General features: G+C 42.4%; 1 protein-coding gene and 1 pseudogene across 6 annotated transcripts in view; both read right to left on the reverse strand.

Annotated features, from left to right (window-relative positions):
- The window catches only part of TEX14 (testis expressed 14, intercellular bridge forming factor), a 126,513-nt gene extending 125,253 nt beyond the window's left edge, over positions 1-1,260 (reverse strand). For all 6 annotated transcript variants that reach the window (XM_042255309.2, XM_060395121.1, XM_027975350.3 and 3 more), the window contains exon 1: positions 1,084-1,260. In XM_042255309.2, coding sequence (XP_042111243.1) covers positions 1,084-1,139 — 56 coding nt within the window. In that variant the 5' untranslated portion in view covers positions 1,140-1,260. The remainder of the gene's footprint in view (positions 1-1,083) is intronic.
- LOC114117105 (U1 spliceosomal RNA) lies at positions 664-807 on the reverse strand (annotated as a pseudogene).
- Positions 1,261-18,337: the final 17,077 nt, after the last annotated feature.

Consider the following 18,337-nt stretch of genomic DNA (forward strand, 5'->3'; position numbering starts at 1 on the left):
TCTGATTTTAAAAGAAGCACCTTATGCAGCACTGTGCCTTCAGTACCGAGTAATGTTTCAGTCCATCTTAGATTCTGTGGCAGTTTGGGTGGATCCCAGGCAGCTACAAGTGAGAGCTGAGTGTCAAAGATTGATGAGGGAAGGCAGGGCATTCCAGGAAGGGGAAGCATGTTATAGAAGTAATACAGCAAGACCTCCTGGAGACTTTTTCAAAATAAGGGAGAAATGATGGCCAACAGAATATAATGTGAACAACATGTAATTTTACAAGTTTTGGTAACCACATATAAAAGGCTAAAAGAACTGAAAACAGTTTTAATAACATGCTTTTCTTATCCCCATACACCCAAAATGGTATATAACTGCAAAATATAACCAGCCTAAAAAAAATTGAGATATTGTAACACTCCAAAACTAAAAACGTTCAAAACCATTCAGGTAAACTCAGGTCCTAAAGCTCAGACAGCTGAAGTTAAATAAATAATCCTGACAAAACCCAAAAGGCCTGTACCTGGCAGAAGAACGTTCCATAGTGGTTTAGTATTTAAGATCTCTATTTCACTACGTCTGTGTATTGTACTCACCACTACCCACCTACTTTTATGTGATAACCCCTTCAGCATTAGAGATGAGCCACTAGACCCCTTTAAGATACAAAGAGGACAGGGGAAAGCACCAACACAGTCCCCCACTACCACAAATTATGCAACCGAGTTATCCACATCTGGGGAAATCGCTGGGGTCAGCTCATCTAGGGTGCAATGGATGAGCCTCGCCCCGGGAAAACCACCCGACCCTGGTTATCTTCCCCGAGGCTGACCTTGGCACTACCCGCTGCTGCGCACACCACTATATTAAGGTCTGGGTCACTCCTGAAACGATTCCAATTGACCTTTATCTTAGCGATCCAAATAAACATAGTTTCGAACTGTATTTTACTATTGTTAATAGATAACCCCGTATTTCCGGGGAAAGCCGTTCCAAACGCCCTGAGCCATCCCTGTGCCTACACCACCGCGCCCCCTGCCGGCCGCCTCCTCCAACAACTCGCCGCGCCCGGATCCTTTCCCGACAGAAACCCACCGCGTCCCAAGGCAGGCTAACTGAAGGTCTCCGGATCTCCCAGTGTGGAGTCCCATGGGGCACACCCACGCGGAAGAATTGTTCAGTCGTCAGTCGACTTCATCCTTGCCTGGCTCCCAACGCTTCAGACCAGATCAGGGAGAGGAGCCGGGCATCCGACGCGAGAATATCTTGGCTACGGGCTTGAGGCTGGACTCCGGTGTTCAAGCTGCACGATTCGAGATAAGCTTCTCCTCTCAGAATCAGTTTGTGCAGAATGAAGAGGAAACAGCTAGTGAGATCCCTCACTGAGCGCAGGCCTCACCCAGGCTTTATCTCCTGCCCCTGCTCTGTTCACATCCCCCATCCGCCTCTCAGAATGGGCAGAATCCTCAGGGAATAGACGGAGTCCATCCCTACCGTTGCCCTCTGTATTTTTCCTTTCTCCTCATCTCTGTGTTTGGCTAAGTTATATATATATATCCTGTTTTGTTGCTATTCTATTCTCCCAGCATTTTATGTTTTGAACCAAGGTAAGTTTCTCTTGCCTCCTGACTACTTATTGACAGAGGGGAGTCTGACCTTTCAGGTCTCTAGATTCTTCAGACTCTAGATACCATGTGACCCACTAGCCCCTCAACCATCTCATCTTCCTCCTGCTTCAGCAGAGCACAATTCCTGCATGTGGTCCCAGATCCTACTCTTGGTCTCCCCAGCACTGCTGGAGGAAGTTGTGATCCTCCTACCCCAAATTCACGTGAACTGCAGTCACATCTTCACTGCTATTTGGCATTCTTCTTATACACATCTTTTCAGTCCCCTCTACCCTCATGTTTTAAACCTCCACCTAAATCAGTGCTTCTCAGTGACTATGTCACTGCTCTCAAGGGGTGATTTTGAAAGTTTGTGGGGACATTTCGGTTTCCTTGGGTAGCCAGGCCAAGCATTTGCATATTAAAACACTTTATTATAATATTTTGTCTCCTATATATTAGTTAGAACATTTATATCAATTGTGGGAGAACTTATATAAATTACATTTCTAGAAACATCTTGAATATTCATATTTTCCATGAATATACTATGAATAGTAAAGGAAATATTACTATTTGTTATAGAAAGGGACCCTAAGGTTTTACAGAATTGAGAACCACAATCCTAATCCAATCACACCCATTCTTTTTATAGGAGTGAGAACAATTTAGCTTCTCCTTTATTTCAAAAGTACAAATGAATGCTTTTCCCACCAGTGTTTCTCAAAGTGAAAGCATGAACATCATCTACTGAACCAATGTTTGGCTATGAGATCTGAGTGTTGCCGTGCCATCCTCCAGGGGATCGAGAGGGGTCTTCCCCACCCAGGGATCAAACCTGCATCTCTTATGTCTCCTGCATTGGCAGGCGGGTTCTTTACCACTAGCGCCACCTTGGAAGCCCCTCATTCCACATTCGCTCCCAATTCCCTCCTCTAGGATCTTAGCCCTTTCCGCTGACCTGGCTTTAGCACTTCTCCTTTCAAACATATACAAGTGTCCCTTATCGAGAAAATGAACTTTTTTCAATTCCACAGTCCCCCTGCAGTACTATTCTCTTATTTTTCTTCCCTGGATCTTAAGAGTTAAGAATTCATTGGTTTACTCGGTAGTTAACCTCCAATTAAAATAAATAAATTAAAAAATAAAACAAACAAAAAAAGAATTCATTGGTTTAACATCACATTTATGGAGGAGCTCCTACCTGTTAAGACACTATTCTGTGGCTTTACAGATATTATCTCATTTAATGCTCAACAATTACTGTGTAGGCTGTACAAACAAAAAAGAGTAGCGAGTCTTTGGCTCATCAGTGAATTCTACAAGGATGTTATTAACCTGCTGCAATCACTGACCAACAGTGCACTCTGTGTATCAGAAGAGATTAAGGCGATAAAAGGATGAAGCACTCTGTGCTCAGGACCTAGGAAATTAAGACAGCAAGAGGATACTCTGTGCTTTGGGCAAACAGGCCCTGAGATAGGTGTATCTCAGGAAGAATTTTAATAAACCCAGCTTCTTGCTGTCTTCCCATACAGAGAAAAGCCCTGAAGTCATTAATTTGTGATATCTGTTCTTTGTAAACCAGCAGTAATCCTTTACCAAGATACCTACTTGACTGCATTCCCCACCAAAAAACATAAACTAGCCTCTCTCTTGACTCTTCAGAGCAGTTTCTCAGAGCTACTGAGAAGCTGCTTCCTTGGCTATAGCCCTCAGTAAGACCCTGGTGCAAATTTAACTCACAGTGCTTACACTGTGCATTTTTCTTTCTATAGGCACTATTATTGTCCACTTTAGAGATGAAAATGAGGCAGAAGACAGTTAACTAATTTACCTAAAACCACCCAGTTAAACAGTAGCAGAACTAGTGAGTTCATGCTCTTAACCTCTACACTCAGTGGTTTATAGACTGATACACAGTTGACCCTTGAGCAACATGGGGTTCACTTATATGTGGATTTTTTTCCATAAATAAGTACCACAGTACTACAGGACCTGAGGGTGTGGATACAGAAGAACTGCAGATACAGAGAGCTAACTATAAATTATACACAGATTTTTGACTGCATGGAGGGTTGGTGCCTCTGCCCCTCACATTTTCAAGGGTCAAACCCTCATTACAGTTAGGGGCTACTAACCTGTAGAGAACACCAGGTTAGAAAAACTGGGAGTATTCATCTCCCCAGAGCAAAACTGGAAAATCCTCCAAAAGTTACCAAAAGTTCTCTTTGGCATCAGAGAACCTAGGAGAACAAAAGATTAAGATCCTCTCAATGTGATGTGGCGGAGAAGGCAATGGCACCCCACTCCAGTACTCTTGCCTGGAAAATCCCATGGACACAGGAGCCTGGTGGGCTGCCATCTATGGGGTCGCACAGAGTTGGACACGACTGAAGCAACTTAGCAGCAGCAGCAGCAATGTGATGTGGTCAGTGAGACAAAGGAAGGTATTCTCAAGCCGTGGGACCAAGAGGAGTTTCCAAGATATACTGATCGCTTAATTTGAAGCAGTCTTCAAACTGATCACCTTGGCCTTCACTCCATCCATGAGGAATTAATGTGGCCAACACATATTATACTTGTTTTCTTGCCATTTCCCCCTCCTCTATCAAAAGCAGAAAATGACTGCCTTTTTTTCAAAGGTCACTACTGCCTACTGATTTTGAAAGTGCTCACCTCTGCTCTTTCTCCAGCTTTTCTTCAGGAAGGTTTGTTCTCCTCTCGTGTTCCCTAATTGGGGCAATTCTGCAAAGCCCAGTCCTTGACTGTTGTATTTCTCAGCGTGCATGCTCTTTCTTCAGAAACTGATCCCACCTCCCAGATGTCTCCCTGGTGCCTCAGTGGTAAAGAATCCACCTGCCAGTGCAGGAGAAATGGGTTCGATCCCTGGGTTGGGAAGGTCCCCTGGAGAAGGAAAAGGCAACCCATGCCAGTATTCTTGCCTGACAAATCTCATGGACAGGGGAGCCTGGTGGGCTATAGTCCCTGGGGTCGCAAAAACAGTCAGACGTGACTTAGCAACAAAACAGCAAATAGCAACTATTCAGCGAGGCCCGTTCTATAGCTTGCTTCCACATCATCATTTCATACCTTTACGTCTCAGCCCCAGCAGAGGCAGGGCAGCCACACCCACGGCCTGGGCTGCTGGGTACCTGAATGGCCCGCCATCTCTCCAGCATAAACAGCCGAGAGCAGACTCCAGACAAGCGAGAGTGACCGCTAACCACACACTGCAGGGAGTGGGAATGGCAGAGCGTCTTCTGGACTAGACTCCCCACTGACCGAGGCCAAAGGGAGGCCTCTGCTGCCACGGACCGCCACTCAGGAGAGTCGGGCGACGAGCTGCAGACTGTGAAAGCCACTCGCGAGCTCTTCACAGACACAGCTGCGTGACCTGGGCTTTACACTGCATGACCTCGGTAATCACCATACCTGGCCTACCCATCCGCGTTTATTTCTCACTTCCCAAAATACTTGTTCTTGCATTTACTTCTCCAAGTAAAGCAGCACCACTCCTTTAAACAGCAGCACATTTTTAAAGTAGGGTGCGTGCGTGCATGTTCAGTCTCGTCAGTCGCGTCCACGTCTTTGTGACCCTGTGGACCGTCAGGCTCCTCTGCCCTCTCCAGAGGGTCTTCCCGATCCAGGGATCGAACCTGGCTCTCTTATGTCTCCTGCACTGGCAGGCAGGTTCTTACCACTAGCGCCACCCAGGAAGCCCTTTAAAGTAGGGATGTCATCCTAAAAGTAAGTTTTAAACTCATACAATCTTTCATTTACATAATGAAATCACAAGCTCCCATCTGACCTTGAATTTAAAAGATAGGAAAACAAGAGTCAAAACAGAAAAACATGTTTTGGGAAAGAAGTTTTGATTTTAAAAGTTACCATTCAGTCTTTGGGAAAACTGAAGAGTTCAAAGGAAAAAAATCATTGTAAATATGTATTTTATGGTGTTAAAAAATTTTCCCCTCCCCCACCCCTGTAGTTTATTCATTTATTACCATTTCATCCCCCACTCCCGCCATTTAAAAAATTTTATTGAAGTATAGCTTATTTGCAATGTGGTGTTAAATCCTGAAGGCTTTAAAAATTAAGTCATAAATGTCTAGACATAAACTATGATATATTTTTAACTTTAAAGAAAAAAAATAAGACTAGGCTATCCATCCTACACTATAATCACAGTATTCACTCATCCAACATCCTCTTATTGAGCCTTCTTTTACTGTTTTCAAGGCATTTTCTTTGGAGCTAGAAAATCCAAAGTAGAAAAAAAATAAAAAAGAAAATCCCTGCCCTCTTTATTCTGGTGACTAGCCAGTGAAAAGCTCGGAAGGAGAAAGACTAACATAAAGGAAAAAATCATAATAAAAGGAGACCTAAGTAAGTCCAGTACTCTTGCCTGGAAAATCCCATGGACGGAGGAGCCTGGTGGGCTGCAGTCCATGGAGTCCCTAAGAGTCAGACACAACTAAGCGACTTCACTTTCACTTTTCATTTTCTTGCATTGGAGAAGGAAATGGCAACCCACTCCAGTGTTCCTGCCTGGAGAATCCCAGGGACGGGGGAACCTGGTGGGCTGCCGTCTATGGGGCTGCGTAGAGTCGGACACGACTGAAGCGACTTAGCAGCAGCAGCAGCAGAAGTAAGACCCAGAAAGAAGGCTGAGGGCTGAAAAATTGATGCTTTTGAACTGCGGTGCTGGAGAAGACACCACATGATGCATCACTGATTCAAGGGTCATGAGTCTCAGCAAACTGCAGGAGATAGGGACAGGGAAGCCTGGCATGCTGCAGAGAGTCAGATGGGGCTTAGCAACTGGACAATAACGATGAACAAGGTCAGTTTTTCATTCTAATCCCAAAGAAAGAAAAGTCCAGCTTTCATTCCAGTCCCAAAGAAGGGCAAGGCCAAAGAATATTCAAACTACTGCACAACTGCAGTCATTTTACATGCTAGCAAGATAATGCTCAAAATCCTTCAAGCTAGGCCTTAACAGTACATGAACCAAGAACTTCCAGAGGCACAAGCTGAATTTAGAAAAGGCAGGGGAACCAGAGATCAAACTAGCAACATCCGTTGGATCATAGGAAAAGCAAGGGAATTACAGAAAACCATCAACTTCTTTTTCATAGACTACGCTAAAGCCTTTGACTGTGTGGATCACAAGCTGTGGAAAATTCTTAAAGAGATGGGAATACCAGACCACCCCACCTGCCTCCTGAGAAACCTGTATTCAGGTCAAGAAGCAACAGTTAGAACCAGACATGGAACAACAGACTGGTTGTAAATTGGGAGAGGAGTATGTCAAGACTGTATATTGTCACCGTGCCTATTTAATTTCTGTGCAGAGTGGTGGTGTTAGTCACTCAGTCATGTCTGACTCTTAGTGATCCCATGGACTGTAACCCGCTAGGCTTCTCTGTCCAGAAGGATTCTCCAGGCAAGAATATTGGAGTGGGTTGCCATTCCCTTTTCTGGGAGATCTTCCCAATCCAGGAATCGAACCTGGGTCTCCCACATTGAAGGCAAATTCTTTACCATCTGTACGTGTACGCAGAGTACATCATTCGAAATCCCAGGCTGAATGAAGCTCAATCTGGAATCCAGATTGCCAGGAGAGATATCAACAACCTCAGATGTGCAGATGACACCACCCTAACGTCAGGAAGCAAAGAGGAATTCAAGGTGATGAAGGTGATAAAATTAAAAAGCTGGCTTAAAACTCAACATTCAAAAAACTAAGATCATGGCATCCAGTCCCACCACTTCATGGCAAATAGATGGGGGTAAAAAATGGAAAGAGTAACAGAGTTTGTGTTTTTGGGCTCCAAAATCACGCAGATGGTGACTGCAGTCACGAAATTAAAAGACGCCTGCTCCTTGGAAGAAAAGCTATGACCAACCTAGACAACGTATTAAAAAGCAGAGACATCACGTTGCCGTCAAAGGTCTGTCTAGTCAGAGCTATGGTTTTTCCAGTGGTCATGTACGGCTGTGAGAGTTGGACTATAAAGGCTGAGCGCTGACGAATTGATGCTTTTGAACTGTGGTGTTGGAGAAGACTCTTGAGGGTCCCTTGGACTGCAAGAAGGAGATCAACCCTGAAGATTCACTGGAAGGACTGACAGTAAATCTGAAGCTCCAGTACTTTAGCCACCTGACGCATGCAACTAACTCACTGGAAAAGACCCTGATGCTGGGAAAGATTGAAGACAAAAGGAGAAGAGGCCAGTAGAGGATGAGAGGGTTGGATAACATCACGGAGTCAATGGACATGAACTCGGGCAAACTCCAGGAGATAGTGAGGATCAGGGAGGCCTGGCATGCTGCTGTCCATGGGGTTGCAAAGAGTTGGCCAGAACTTAGTGACTGAACAACAACAAATAGGTGCTTTATAGTATTATATTAATTTCAGGTGTACAACACAGTGATTCAATATTTTTATAGATTATATTCCAGTTTCTTGGACTCCAAAATCACTGTGGGCGGTGACTGCAGCTATGAAATGAAAAGATGCTTGCTCCTTGGAAGAAAAGTTATGACAAACCTAAACAGCATGTTGAAAAGAGAGACATTAATTTGCCTACAAAGGTCCATGTAGTCAAAGCTACGGTTTTTCCAGTGGTCATGTACGGATGTGGGAGCAGGACAATAAAAAAGGCTGAGTGCCGAAGAATTGATGCCTTCGAACTGTGGTGCTGGAGAAGACTCTTGAGAGTCCCTTGGACAGCAAGGAGATCCAACCAGTGAATGCTAAAGGAAATCAGTCCTGAATATTCATTAGAAGGACGGATGCTAAAGCTGAAACTCCAATACTTTGGCCACCTGATGCAAAGAACTGACTCATTAGAAAAGACCCTGTTGCTGGGAAAGATTGAGGAGAGGAGGACCAGGAGATGACACAGGATGAGGTGGCTGGATGGTGTCACTGACTCAACGGACATGAGTCTGAACAGGCTCCAGGAGTTGGTGATGGACAGGGAAGCCTGTGGTTCTGCAATCCATGGGGTCGTAAAGAGTCAGACACGACTGAGTGACTGAACAACAAAAAGGACAGTGGAAGTCGTTCAGTTGTGTCTGACTTTTTTGTGACCCATGGACTATACAGTCCATGGAATTCTCTAGGCCAGAATACTGGAGTGGGTAGCCTTTCCCTTCTCCATGGGATCTTCCCAACCAGGCATTGAACCCAGGTCTCCCGCATTGGAGGCAGATTCTTTATCAGCTGAGCCACGAAGGAAGCCCAAGAATACTGGAGAGGGTAGCCCAAGCCTTCTCCAGGGGATCTTCCCGACCCAGGAATAGAACTGGGGTCTCCTGCATTGCAGGTGGATTCTTCACCAGCTGAGCTATCGGGGAAGCCCAACAATAAAGATTATTACAAAGCGGTGGCTATATTGCCCCTGCGCCATACAATTTATCCTTATTTATTTTATACGTATGAATTTGTACTCGCATCTATACCTATCTTGCCCCTCCCTCCTTCCCTCTCCCACTGGTAACCACTAGTTTTTCCTCTGTGTCTGTGAGTCTGCTTCCTTTTTGTTATATACACTAGTTTATTTTTTCAGATTCCACATATAAGTGATAACAGAGTATTTGTCCTTCTCCATTGGATTTACTTCACTAGCATTGTATACTCTAGGTCTATCTATGTTGTTGCAAATTGCAGAATTTCATTCTTTTTTATGTTTCATTAATATTCCATTGTGTGTGTATATACCTATCTCTATATAGATACAAAAATATAAATCTTTATCCATCATCTGTTGATAGACACTTAAGTTGCTTCTATATATTAGCTACTGTAATTAATGCTGTTATGAACACTGGGGTGCATGCTATCTTTTTGAATGAGTGTTTTCATTTTCTTTGGATATACACTGAGGAATGGAATTGCTCTATCATATAGTAGTTCTATTTTTAATGTTTTGAGGACCCTCTATCTTCCACAGTGGATGCACCAATTTACATTCTCATTAAAGGTGTCCAAGGGTTCCCTTTTCTCCACATTCTCCCCAACATTTGTTATTTGTAGTCTTTTTGATGATAACCATTCTGACAGCTGTGAAAATCACTGTGATTTTGATCTGCATTTCTCTGATGATTAGCAACATTGAGCTGATCTGTGTCATCTTCCTCGGAAAAAATATCTATTCAGGTCTTCTGCTCATTTTTAAATTAGGTTTGTTTTTTGATATGAGTTATATGAGCTGCTTATGTATATTTTGGATACTAACCTCTTATCAGTCACATTATTTGTAAATACTTTCTCCTATTCATTAGGTTGTCTTTTTGTTTTATTTATTTTTTTTTTTTTGCAATAAAAATAAGAAATTTTATTTTTCAAATTCACCATGTGCATGCATGCTAAGTTGTTTCAGTCTTGTTCGACCATAAACAGATTCAAAAGACATATTATACAGTGTGAAAAGATATTGCTTAAATATAAACACAAATCCATAAAACCCAAGGACTCATACATACAACATATAATGTATTCCTATAATTCAATAATAGAAGACAATCCAATAGAAAAAAAAATGACAAAATATTGATTTAACCAGGCAGTTTCAAAATTTCGTCGCATCCAACTTGCCAACTTTAACATGTCGCATCTATAAATATGCATAGATGAAATGACACAGTGTCTAGGACTTTCTTCAAAATAATCCAAAGAGGCAAAGGCCAGTAGAGCAAACAGAAATGAAGCAAGAGTGGCAATGACTTGATGGCTGTTGCAGCTGTGTGATGAAGATATGGGGTCATTAAACTAGTTCCACATATCAAAATTTTCCATATGTAAAATAGATAACTAGTGGGAGTTTGATGTATGACGCAGGCACCCAAAGTCAGTGCTCTGCGACAACCTGGAGGGATAGGGTAGGAAGGGAAGTTGGAGGAGGTTCAGAATGGAGGGGACACATGTATACCCATGACCAATTCATACTGATGTATGGCAAAAGCCATCACAATATAGTAAAGCAATTATCCTCCAATTAAAATATTGTTCTAATTATCCTTGTATTAAAATAAATTTTAAAAAATGTTCATGATAAATATTAAAGAATAAAGAAAAAAACTTTAATTAAGAAAAATTGGTATATATCTTACAAGGTTCTGAGATAATGCTCTAGTACTCCATGGTAGCTTGGCTACGTACAGGGTTAGAATACCTAGGACTCAGAGTGGCCATGTGGTTAAAAAATAAAATTTTATTTTCCTAGATTTCCATATACTTTTTCAATAAATTTCTATTTTAAATGCTATCTGAGCCTGTCTCTTCTTTGCACCCTTAAAGACCTTAATGTGTTGAATAGACTCATTGAAAGTGAAAGTGAAAATGGAGTTGCTTAGTCGTGTCCTACTCTTTGTGATCCCATGGACTGCAGCCCACCAGCTCCTCCATCCATGGAATTTTCCAGGCAAGAGTACTGGAGTGGGTTGCCATTTCCTTCTCCAGGTGTCTTTTTGTTTTAATAGCTGATGGTTTCCTTTGCTGTGCAGAAGTCTGTAAGCTTAGTTAGGTCCCATTTATTTATTCTTGCTTTTGTTTCTTTTGCCTTAGGAGTCAGATCTTAAAAACATCACTATGCTTTATGCCACAGGGTGTTCTGCCTATGTTTTTTTCTAGGAGCTCTTTGGTTTCAGGTCTGAAGTGATAGTTTTGAACGGATCAGCCTTCAGTTCAGTTAGTCACTCAGTCGTTCTTTGCAACCCAATGGATCAGCTTAGGTTCTGATATGTTTTCTTTTTTTTTTTTTTAAAGGGGAAATATAAAAGCACACAGATTGTTTTCATACTCTAGCAAAGTTAAGGGGCTCCCCTGGTGGCTCAGATGGTAAAGAATCCATCTGCAATGCAGGAGATCGGGGTTTGATCCCTGGGTTGGGAAGATCCCCTGGAGAAGGAAATGGCTACCCACTCCAGTATTCTTGATCCCATGAACAAAGGAAAACATCTATCCCCAGTAGGACAAACAACTCCACCACAACTCAGAGAAAATGTCTCTTCAGACTTCCGTCTCTCTATGTTGTGCCTGTGTGAAGTTTTTTACATTAGGTTATGGGCCAACACTGCCTCAGTCACCGGAGCCTACTTCTTTATCCTCGCTCGTCCACGGAGCTAACGAGACTGACATAAATAGGGTGCAAAGCAGCTACCAAAACTACTAAACAGCAATGTAACCCTGGTAAAATCACTTGGGAGGTGAAAGAGAGGTTGGCCTGGTTTCTGTCAGTCAATTTTAGGAAGCAATAATACCTCTTTGTGACCTTGAGCATAGTCTAGTCCATGCCTGTATTGTTCAGTCACTCAGTCGTGTCCAGCTCTTTTGCGACCCCATGAACTGTAGTCTGCCAGGCTCCTTTGTCCATGGGATTTTCCAGGCAAGAATACTGGACTGGGCTGCCAGTTCCTACTCCAACCCAGGATCGAACTCACGTCTCCTGCACTGAAGGTGGGTTCTTTACCACTGAACCACCAGGGAAGCCCTGTACCTATATTACTGCCTCACTTTTTCTCTGACTGGCATTCAGAGCTACTTCACCGACTAGACTGCATGCCTCTAGATCAGGGTTTTTCTTGTTTGTTTCTTTTAAAATAGTCAAAATACGGGAATTCCCTGGTGGTTCAGACTCTGTACTTCCACTTTAGAGGCCCTGGGTTCCATCTCTGGTTGGGGAACTAAACAAGCCACTCAGCCAAATAAAAAGAAAAAAAAACAGCGAAATAATACAACATGTAACTACTGTGTGTATTACTTTACCCATTAACTTCAAACAGTCATTAAAAGCTTATAGAAAGCATACAATTTCTTCATAACAGTCCATCTGATGACTGCATTATAACTCATACAATCATTCCTCTGCTGCTGGACATTTAAGTTGGTTCAGTTTTTCTACTGTAAATAATTCTGGGTTCTACGAAGAGATGGTATATTGAATATCTATAAATTTCACTCTCTCTCAAAATTCCATGGAAACTGCAAAAAAGCAATTTTTAAAAGGCAACAGTTTTCAAGAATGGAGAGGACAGAAGGGACAACAGCGGCATATTTTTGACAGTTACAAATGAGAAATAACTGAACTAGACCAGGAACCCCCAACTCTTAAGCCAGTTCTAGATAAAGCTGAAAACTAACCCAATTGATACTGCAGAATACCCAGCTGAGACTGCAAAATACTCAATACTCAAAACACTCCAGATTTAACAGTATCAGAGCCTCTAGAGCTAGGTGAAATGGAGATAAACCAAGCTGATGGAAAGCTGTTTCAGAAGAGATGGCCAGACTTCTCTCTCACATGCTGCTGGATAACCAGCCCACGTTGGCACTATTCAGAGTGGTGATAATGGAAGAAGGTACATCTGAGGCTCTCTGGAGAAGTCTTGAAACTCAGGTAAAAGTTCAAACAGTTACTGAAAAGAGGATGTACATATGCATTCCAAAGGCAGAATGCTGACACCTCCTCCCTCTCATCCTTCATTTGGTTTCCAGAACACTGGTAACTAAGCCTTTACTTCCAGGATACTGAAAGGTTCCTCTGAGAAATGTAAACACCCTAGAAGAAAGTCCCAAAGATGTCGACATGGGCGTCCCCTACAAAGGTATAGGGAGATCACTCTGCAGGGAAGCGGAGAGACCATACAGCCTCACCTTGGCACTCAGAGCTTCCAGCCAGCCCCCTATTTGTTAACATGAGGAGACAATTGTAACAGCAGCTCAGCCAACCAGCCAAAGGAAGACAATATGGCGGAGACAGGCTATGCAAAAAGAAGAAAACTTAAAAAGAAAATAAAACATAATCATTAAAATCTTCAGAGATATAAAAGAAGATTTTGCATCAGAAAAACAAGTATCAGAAGCCATGCTGGACTTCCCTAGTGGCCCAGTGGATACCAATCCACCTGCCAGTGCAGGGGACACAGGTTCAGTCCCTGGCCTGGCAAGATCTCACACGCCTTGGAGCAACTACAGTCCATGGGCCGCAACCACTGAGCCTGAGTGCCCTAGAGCCCGTGCTCCACGAGAGAAGCTGCTGCAATGAGAAACCGGAGCGCCACAAGGCAGAGCAGCCCCGGCTCACCACAACTAGAGACAGCCCGTGCAAAGCAACAAAGACCCAGCACAGCCAGAGGAAAAAAACATAGAAAAAAGAAGCTATACAAAGCAGAAACTTAGAACAAAAGAAAAAAGAGGTCCTAAAGATATGATTGAAGAAATAAAAAACTGAATACACAGGTTCAGCAAAAAAGATGAATATATATGTTTTATATACATATATGTATATAAAACAGATACATTTTTTTTTCCTAATCAGAGGACCACTGTAGGAGCTCTAATATCCAATATGGAAAGTTTTTGAAAAATTAAAAATCAAGGGGAGGAAATCACCAAAGAAAAAATTCAAGACAATTTCCCAACACAGAAAGGCTTTCTAAAGGTCGAAAGGGCTTTCATTAAGTGCCCCATACAATGAATGGCTGTAAGATACACTAAGGCACAAAATTAGGAAATTACAGAAAAATGAAAATAAAGATAATTCATTTTTTCTAAGAAAGAAAAGATCAGTCACACATATCACATAAATAGCGTAAAGAATCAGAAATTCTTCTCAATAGCTTCCAGAGGTTTTAAGTCAAAAAGTGATGCCTTTGAAATCATGAAGAAAATTTTAACTCCAACCAGTAGAATTTGATACCCATTTAAACTATTTCACCTATGCAGCAGTCTGAAAGAACAATGGGTTTAGGTAGAGGAAAAACAGAAGTAGATAGACCTCCAGGAAAAAAACAAAACAAAACAACATTTAAACTAATAAGATTACTTGATATGATTGGCCTTGTGGAAAACAAGAGGCTATAATGGCAACCCACTCCAGTATTCTCGTCTGGAAAATCCCATGGACAGAGAAGCCTGGCAGGCTATAGTCCACAAGGTCGCAAAAGTTGGACACGACGTAGTAACTAATCCACCACCACCACTGCAGTCCAGTGGTTAGGATTCTGTGCTTCCACGGCAGGGGACACGGGTTCAATCCCAGGTGGCAGAACTAAGATCCTGCATGCCTTGAAACAGAAAAGAAAAAGAAGGAAAAGAAAAAAAAAAAAAAAACACTAACCAGAAGAACAATAAAATTAAAGGAAACAATGATATTCAATGACAATGCTGTGCTGCGAATAATGTCTGCCTAAGAATAATATAAACTGAATACTGATTTAACCAAATGGTTTTTAAACTATATTAGGAAAAATAGAGAAGAAATGGCGGTGCAAGAGATCTAAATCTTTATTTACCATTATCAAACATAGACAACGTCAAAAATAGCATTGAAGCATGTATATTACATGTGAAACAGATCGCCAGTCCAGGTTCGATGCATGAGACAGGGTGCTCAGGGCTGGTGCACTGGGATGACCCTGAGGGATGGGATGGGGAGGGAGGTGGGAGGGAGGTTCAGGATGGGGGACACACCGTGTACACCCATGGCTGATTCATGTCAATGTATGGCAAAACTCACTACTATACTGTAAAGTAATTAGCCTCCAATTAAAATAAATTTAAAAAAAATTGTTACCTGGCCATACTATAATACAAAATAAAAAGTTTAATTAAAAAAAAAAAAAGAAATCTTTCCCAACTGCACAGTTACAATGTATTACATTAAGTAATAATAACATCAGAACACATTTTGGCCACTCGGTACTAGTTGGAAAATAAAAAAAGAATGGATGCATTAAAGCAGAGGCCCGCAACCTTTTTGATACCAGGGACTGGTTTCATGGAAGAAAATTTTTACACAGACCAGGGTTGGGGAGATTGCGGGGTTGTGTGGGGATGGTTCAGGCGGTAATGAGAGCAATAGGGAGCGGGCAAATGAAGCTTTGCTTGCTCACCAATCACCTCCTTCTGTAGGTCCAGGGAAGGGGAGACCCCTGCATTACAGAATAATATCCTGCACACTAATTTAGAAACAAAGAGGTTCATAAATGTCACAAGAATAAAATTTTAGTTGTTTTTAGAGTGGAAAGTGTCTCCCTTTGAAGGGGACCTGGAGAACGGGAAGAAGCAGAAGAACTCAGTTTAGAAACCTAAAAGGACTGGATTTCCTGGTGGTACAGAGGCTAAGAATCCGCCAATGGGAAGCCCTCGCACCGCAGTGAAGAGTAGCCCGTCTGGCAGCAACTAGAGAAAGCCCCAGTGCAGCAATGAAGACCCACCACAACCAAAAACAAATAAATGAAAATTTTAAATAATAAAAATAAATTTAAAAATAAAAAAACCTAAAAGAACTATTTGAAATATATGTGTTATTTTGATACAAATTTTCAAAACATGCTGCAAAATATATGTACTTTGTGTCTCTCGTGTTCCCTTTCAAACAAAGGCTCCAGAACTCAGGTGACTATTGTTAATTACCAGGTGAGTACTTAAACTTAGAAGCCAAGTGAGAAATCATATTTTTATGTATCAGGCCCCTGGAGACACTGTAAATTACCCTGTCCCATTGCTAAGGGTCAGGAAGGGACTAAATACAGATGGACAAGATCTGTTCTAGGAGAGAAGCAGCAGGAACTGCTTCTGCAAGACAGGTAAGCACGAGTGTGAAGGTCACTAGAAATCTAAATAGCTACATTGGGAAACTAGGCAGAACCAGAATATACCATATCCTGAAAATGAAATTCAGTGAATCAGCAGCATATACAGGAGTCGGTTACCTGCAGACACATTCTAGTTTTCAGCAACAGAACAGGTTCTCAAAGACACTGGTTGGGGACCTTTAGAAATACCCACATTCAATCCAGATGTAGCATTCCTTAGGTAATAAAGAAGAAACCAATCTGTTCAATTTAACTTTCTGAAGTAGAAAGGATTAACAGAAGAGCCCCCTAAAACAGTATAGAAGTCCCAAATTTTGACTGTGCTGGAGAGAAAAATGGCTACTTATGAGGATATTTCAACAGCCTCAAAAATCCAGATTTCAAACTGACCTAAGAGAACAACAGAGCAGTCAAAAATAAACATTAATCCTCTTTTTCTACCAGAGGTAAAAATCAGAAAAGAAGCAAGATTAACGTTCACTTCACTGCTACTTGATGCCACATACATCAAGCCACTTAGCTCAGCTGGTAAAGAATCCACCTGCAATGCAGGAGACCCTTGTTTGATTCCTGGGTGGGCAAGATCCCCTGGGGGAAAAAATGGCAACGCATTCCTGTATTCTCAGCTGGAAAATCCCATGGACAAAAGAGCCTGACAGGGTCACAAAGAGTCAAACAGGCTGAGCGACTAAGCGCGATATTCTGAAAATAAAGGCAAAATCAATGTTCAAGCCATAAAGCATAAAATATACCTGCTGCTGCTGCTGCTAAGTCGCTTCAGTCGTGTCCGACTCTGTGCGACCCCATAGACGGCAGCCCACGAGCCCCCCGGCCCTGGGATTCTCCAGGCAAGAACACTGGAGTGGGGTGCCATTTTGCATGAAAGTGAAAAGTGAAAGCGAAGTCGCTCAGTCGTGTCCAACTCTCAGCGACCCCACGGACTGCGGCCCACCAGGCTCCTTCGTCCACAGGATTTTCCAGACAAGAGTGCTGGAGTGGAGTGCCACTGCCTTCCCCGAAAATATACCTAGATCTACACTATCCACCTGTACACCTCAACACTGCTTTTTAAGACTTTCCTTTCTCTTGAGAAATCTGTATGCAGGTCAGGAAGCAACAGTTAGAACTGGACATAGAACAACAGACTGGTTCCAAATAGGAAAAGGAGTACGTCAAGGCTGTATATTGTCACCCTGCTTATTTAACTTATATGCAGAGTACATCATGGGAAACGCTGGACTGGAAGAAACACAAGCTGGAATCAAGATTGCCAGGAGAAATATCAATCACCTCAGATATGCAGATGACACCACCCTTATGGCAGAAAGTGTAGAGGAGCTAAAAAGCCTCTTGATGAAAGTGAAAGAGGAGAGCGAAAAAGTTGGCTTAAAGCTCAACATTCAGAAAACGAAGATCATAGCATCCGGTCCCATCACCTTGTGGGAAATAGATGGGGAAACAGTGGAAACAGTGTCAGACTTTAATTTTTTGGGCTCCAAAATCACCGCAAATGGTGATTGCAGCTATGAAATTAAAAGACGCTTACTTTTTGGAGGAAAAGTTATGACCAACCTAGGTAGTATATTCAAAAGCAGAGACATTACTTTGCCGACTAAGGTCCGTCTACTCGAGGCTATGGTTTTTCCTGTGGTCATGTATGGATGTGAGAGTTGGGCTGTGAAGAAGGCTGAGCGCCGAAAAATTGATGCTTTTGAACTGTGGTGTTGGAGAAGACTCTTGAAAGTCCCTTGGACTGCAAGAAGATGACCGCTGGGATTTCTTTGGAAGGAATGATGCTAAAGCTGAAACTCCAGTACTCTGACCGCCTCATGAGAAGCGCTGACTCATTGGAAAAGACTCTGATGCTGGGAGGGATTGGGGGCAGGAGAAGAGAACAACCCAGAATGAGACGTCTGAATAGCATCACGGAGTCAATGGACACGTGAGTCTGAGTGAACTCCGGGAAATGATAGATAAGGAGGCCTGACGTGCTGCGATTCACGGGGTCGCAAACAATCCCGACACGACTGACTAGCACTAAACTAACATTTAGTATAAATCAAGCCACACCAAACTACTATATACACTTAACCTACAGAAAAAAATGGTACCTACTTTTTAACAAAAACGAA

Source organism: Ovis aries, chromosome 11 (assembly GCF_016772045.2).
Source record: "Ovis aries strain OAR_USU_Benz2616 breed Rambouillet chromosome 11, ARS-UI_Ramb_v3.0, whole genome shotgun sequence".
NCBI classification, from domain to species: Eukaryota; Metazoa; Chordata; class Mammalia; order Artiodactyla; family Bovidae; genus Ovis; species Ovis aries.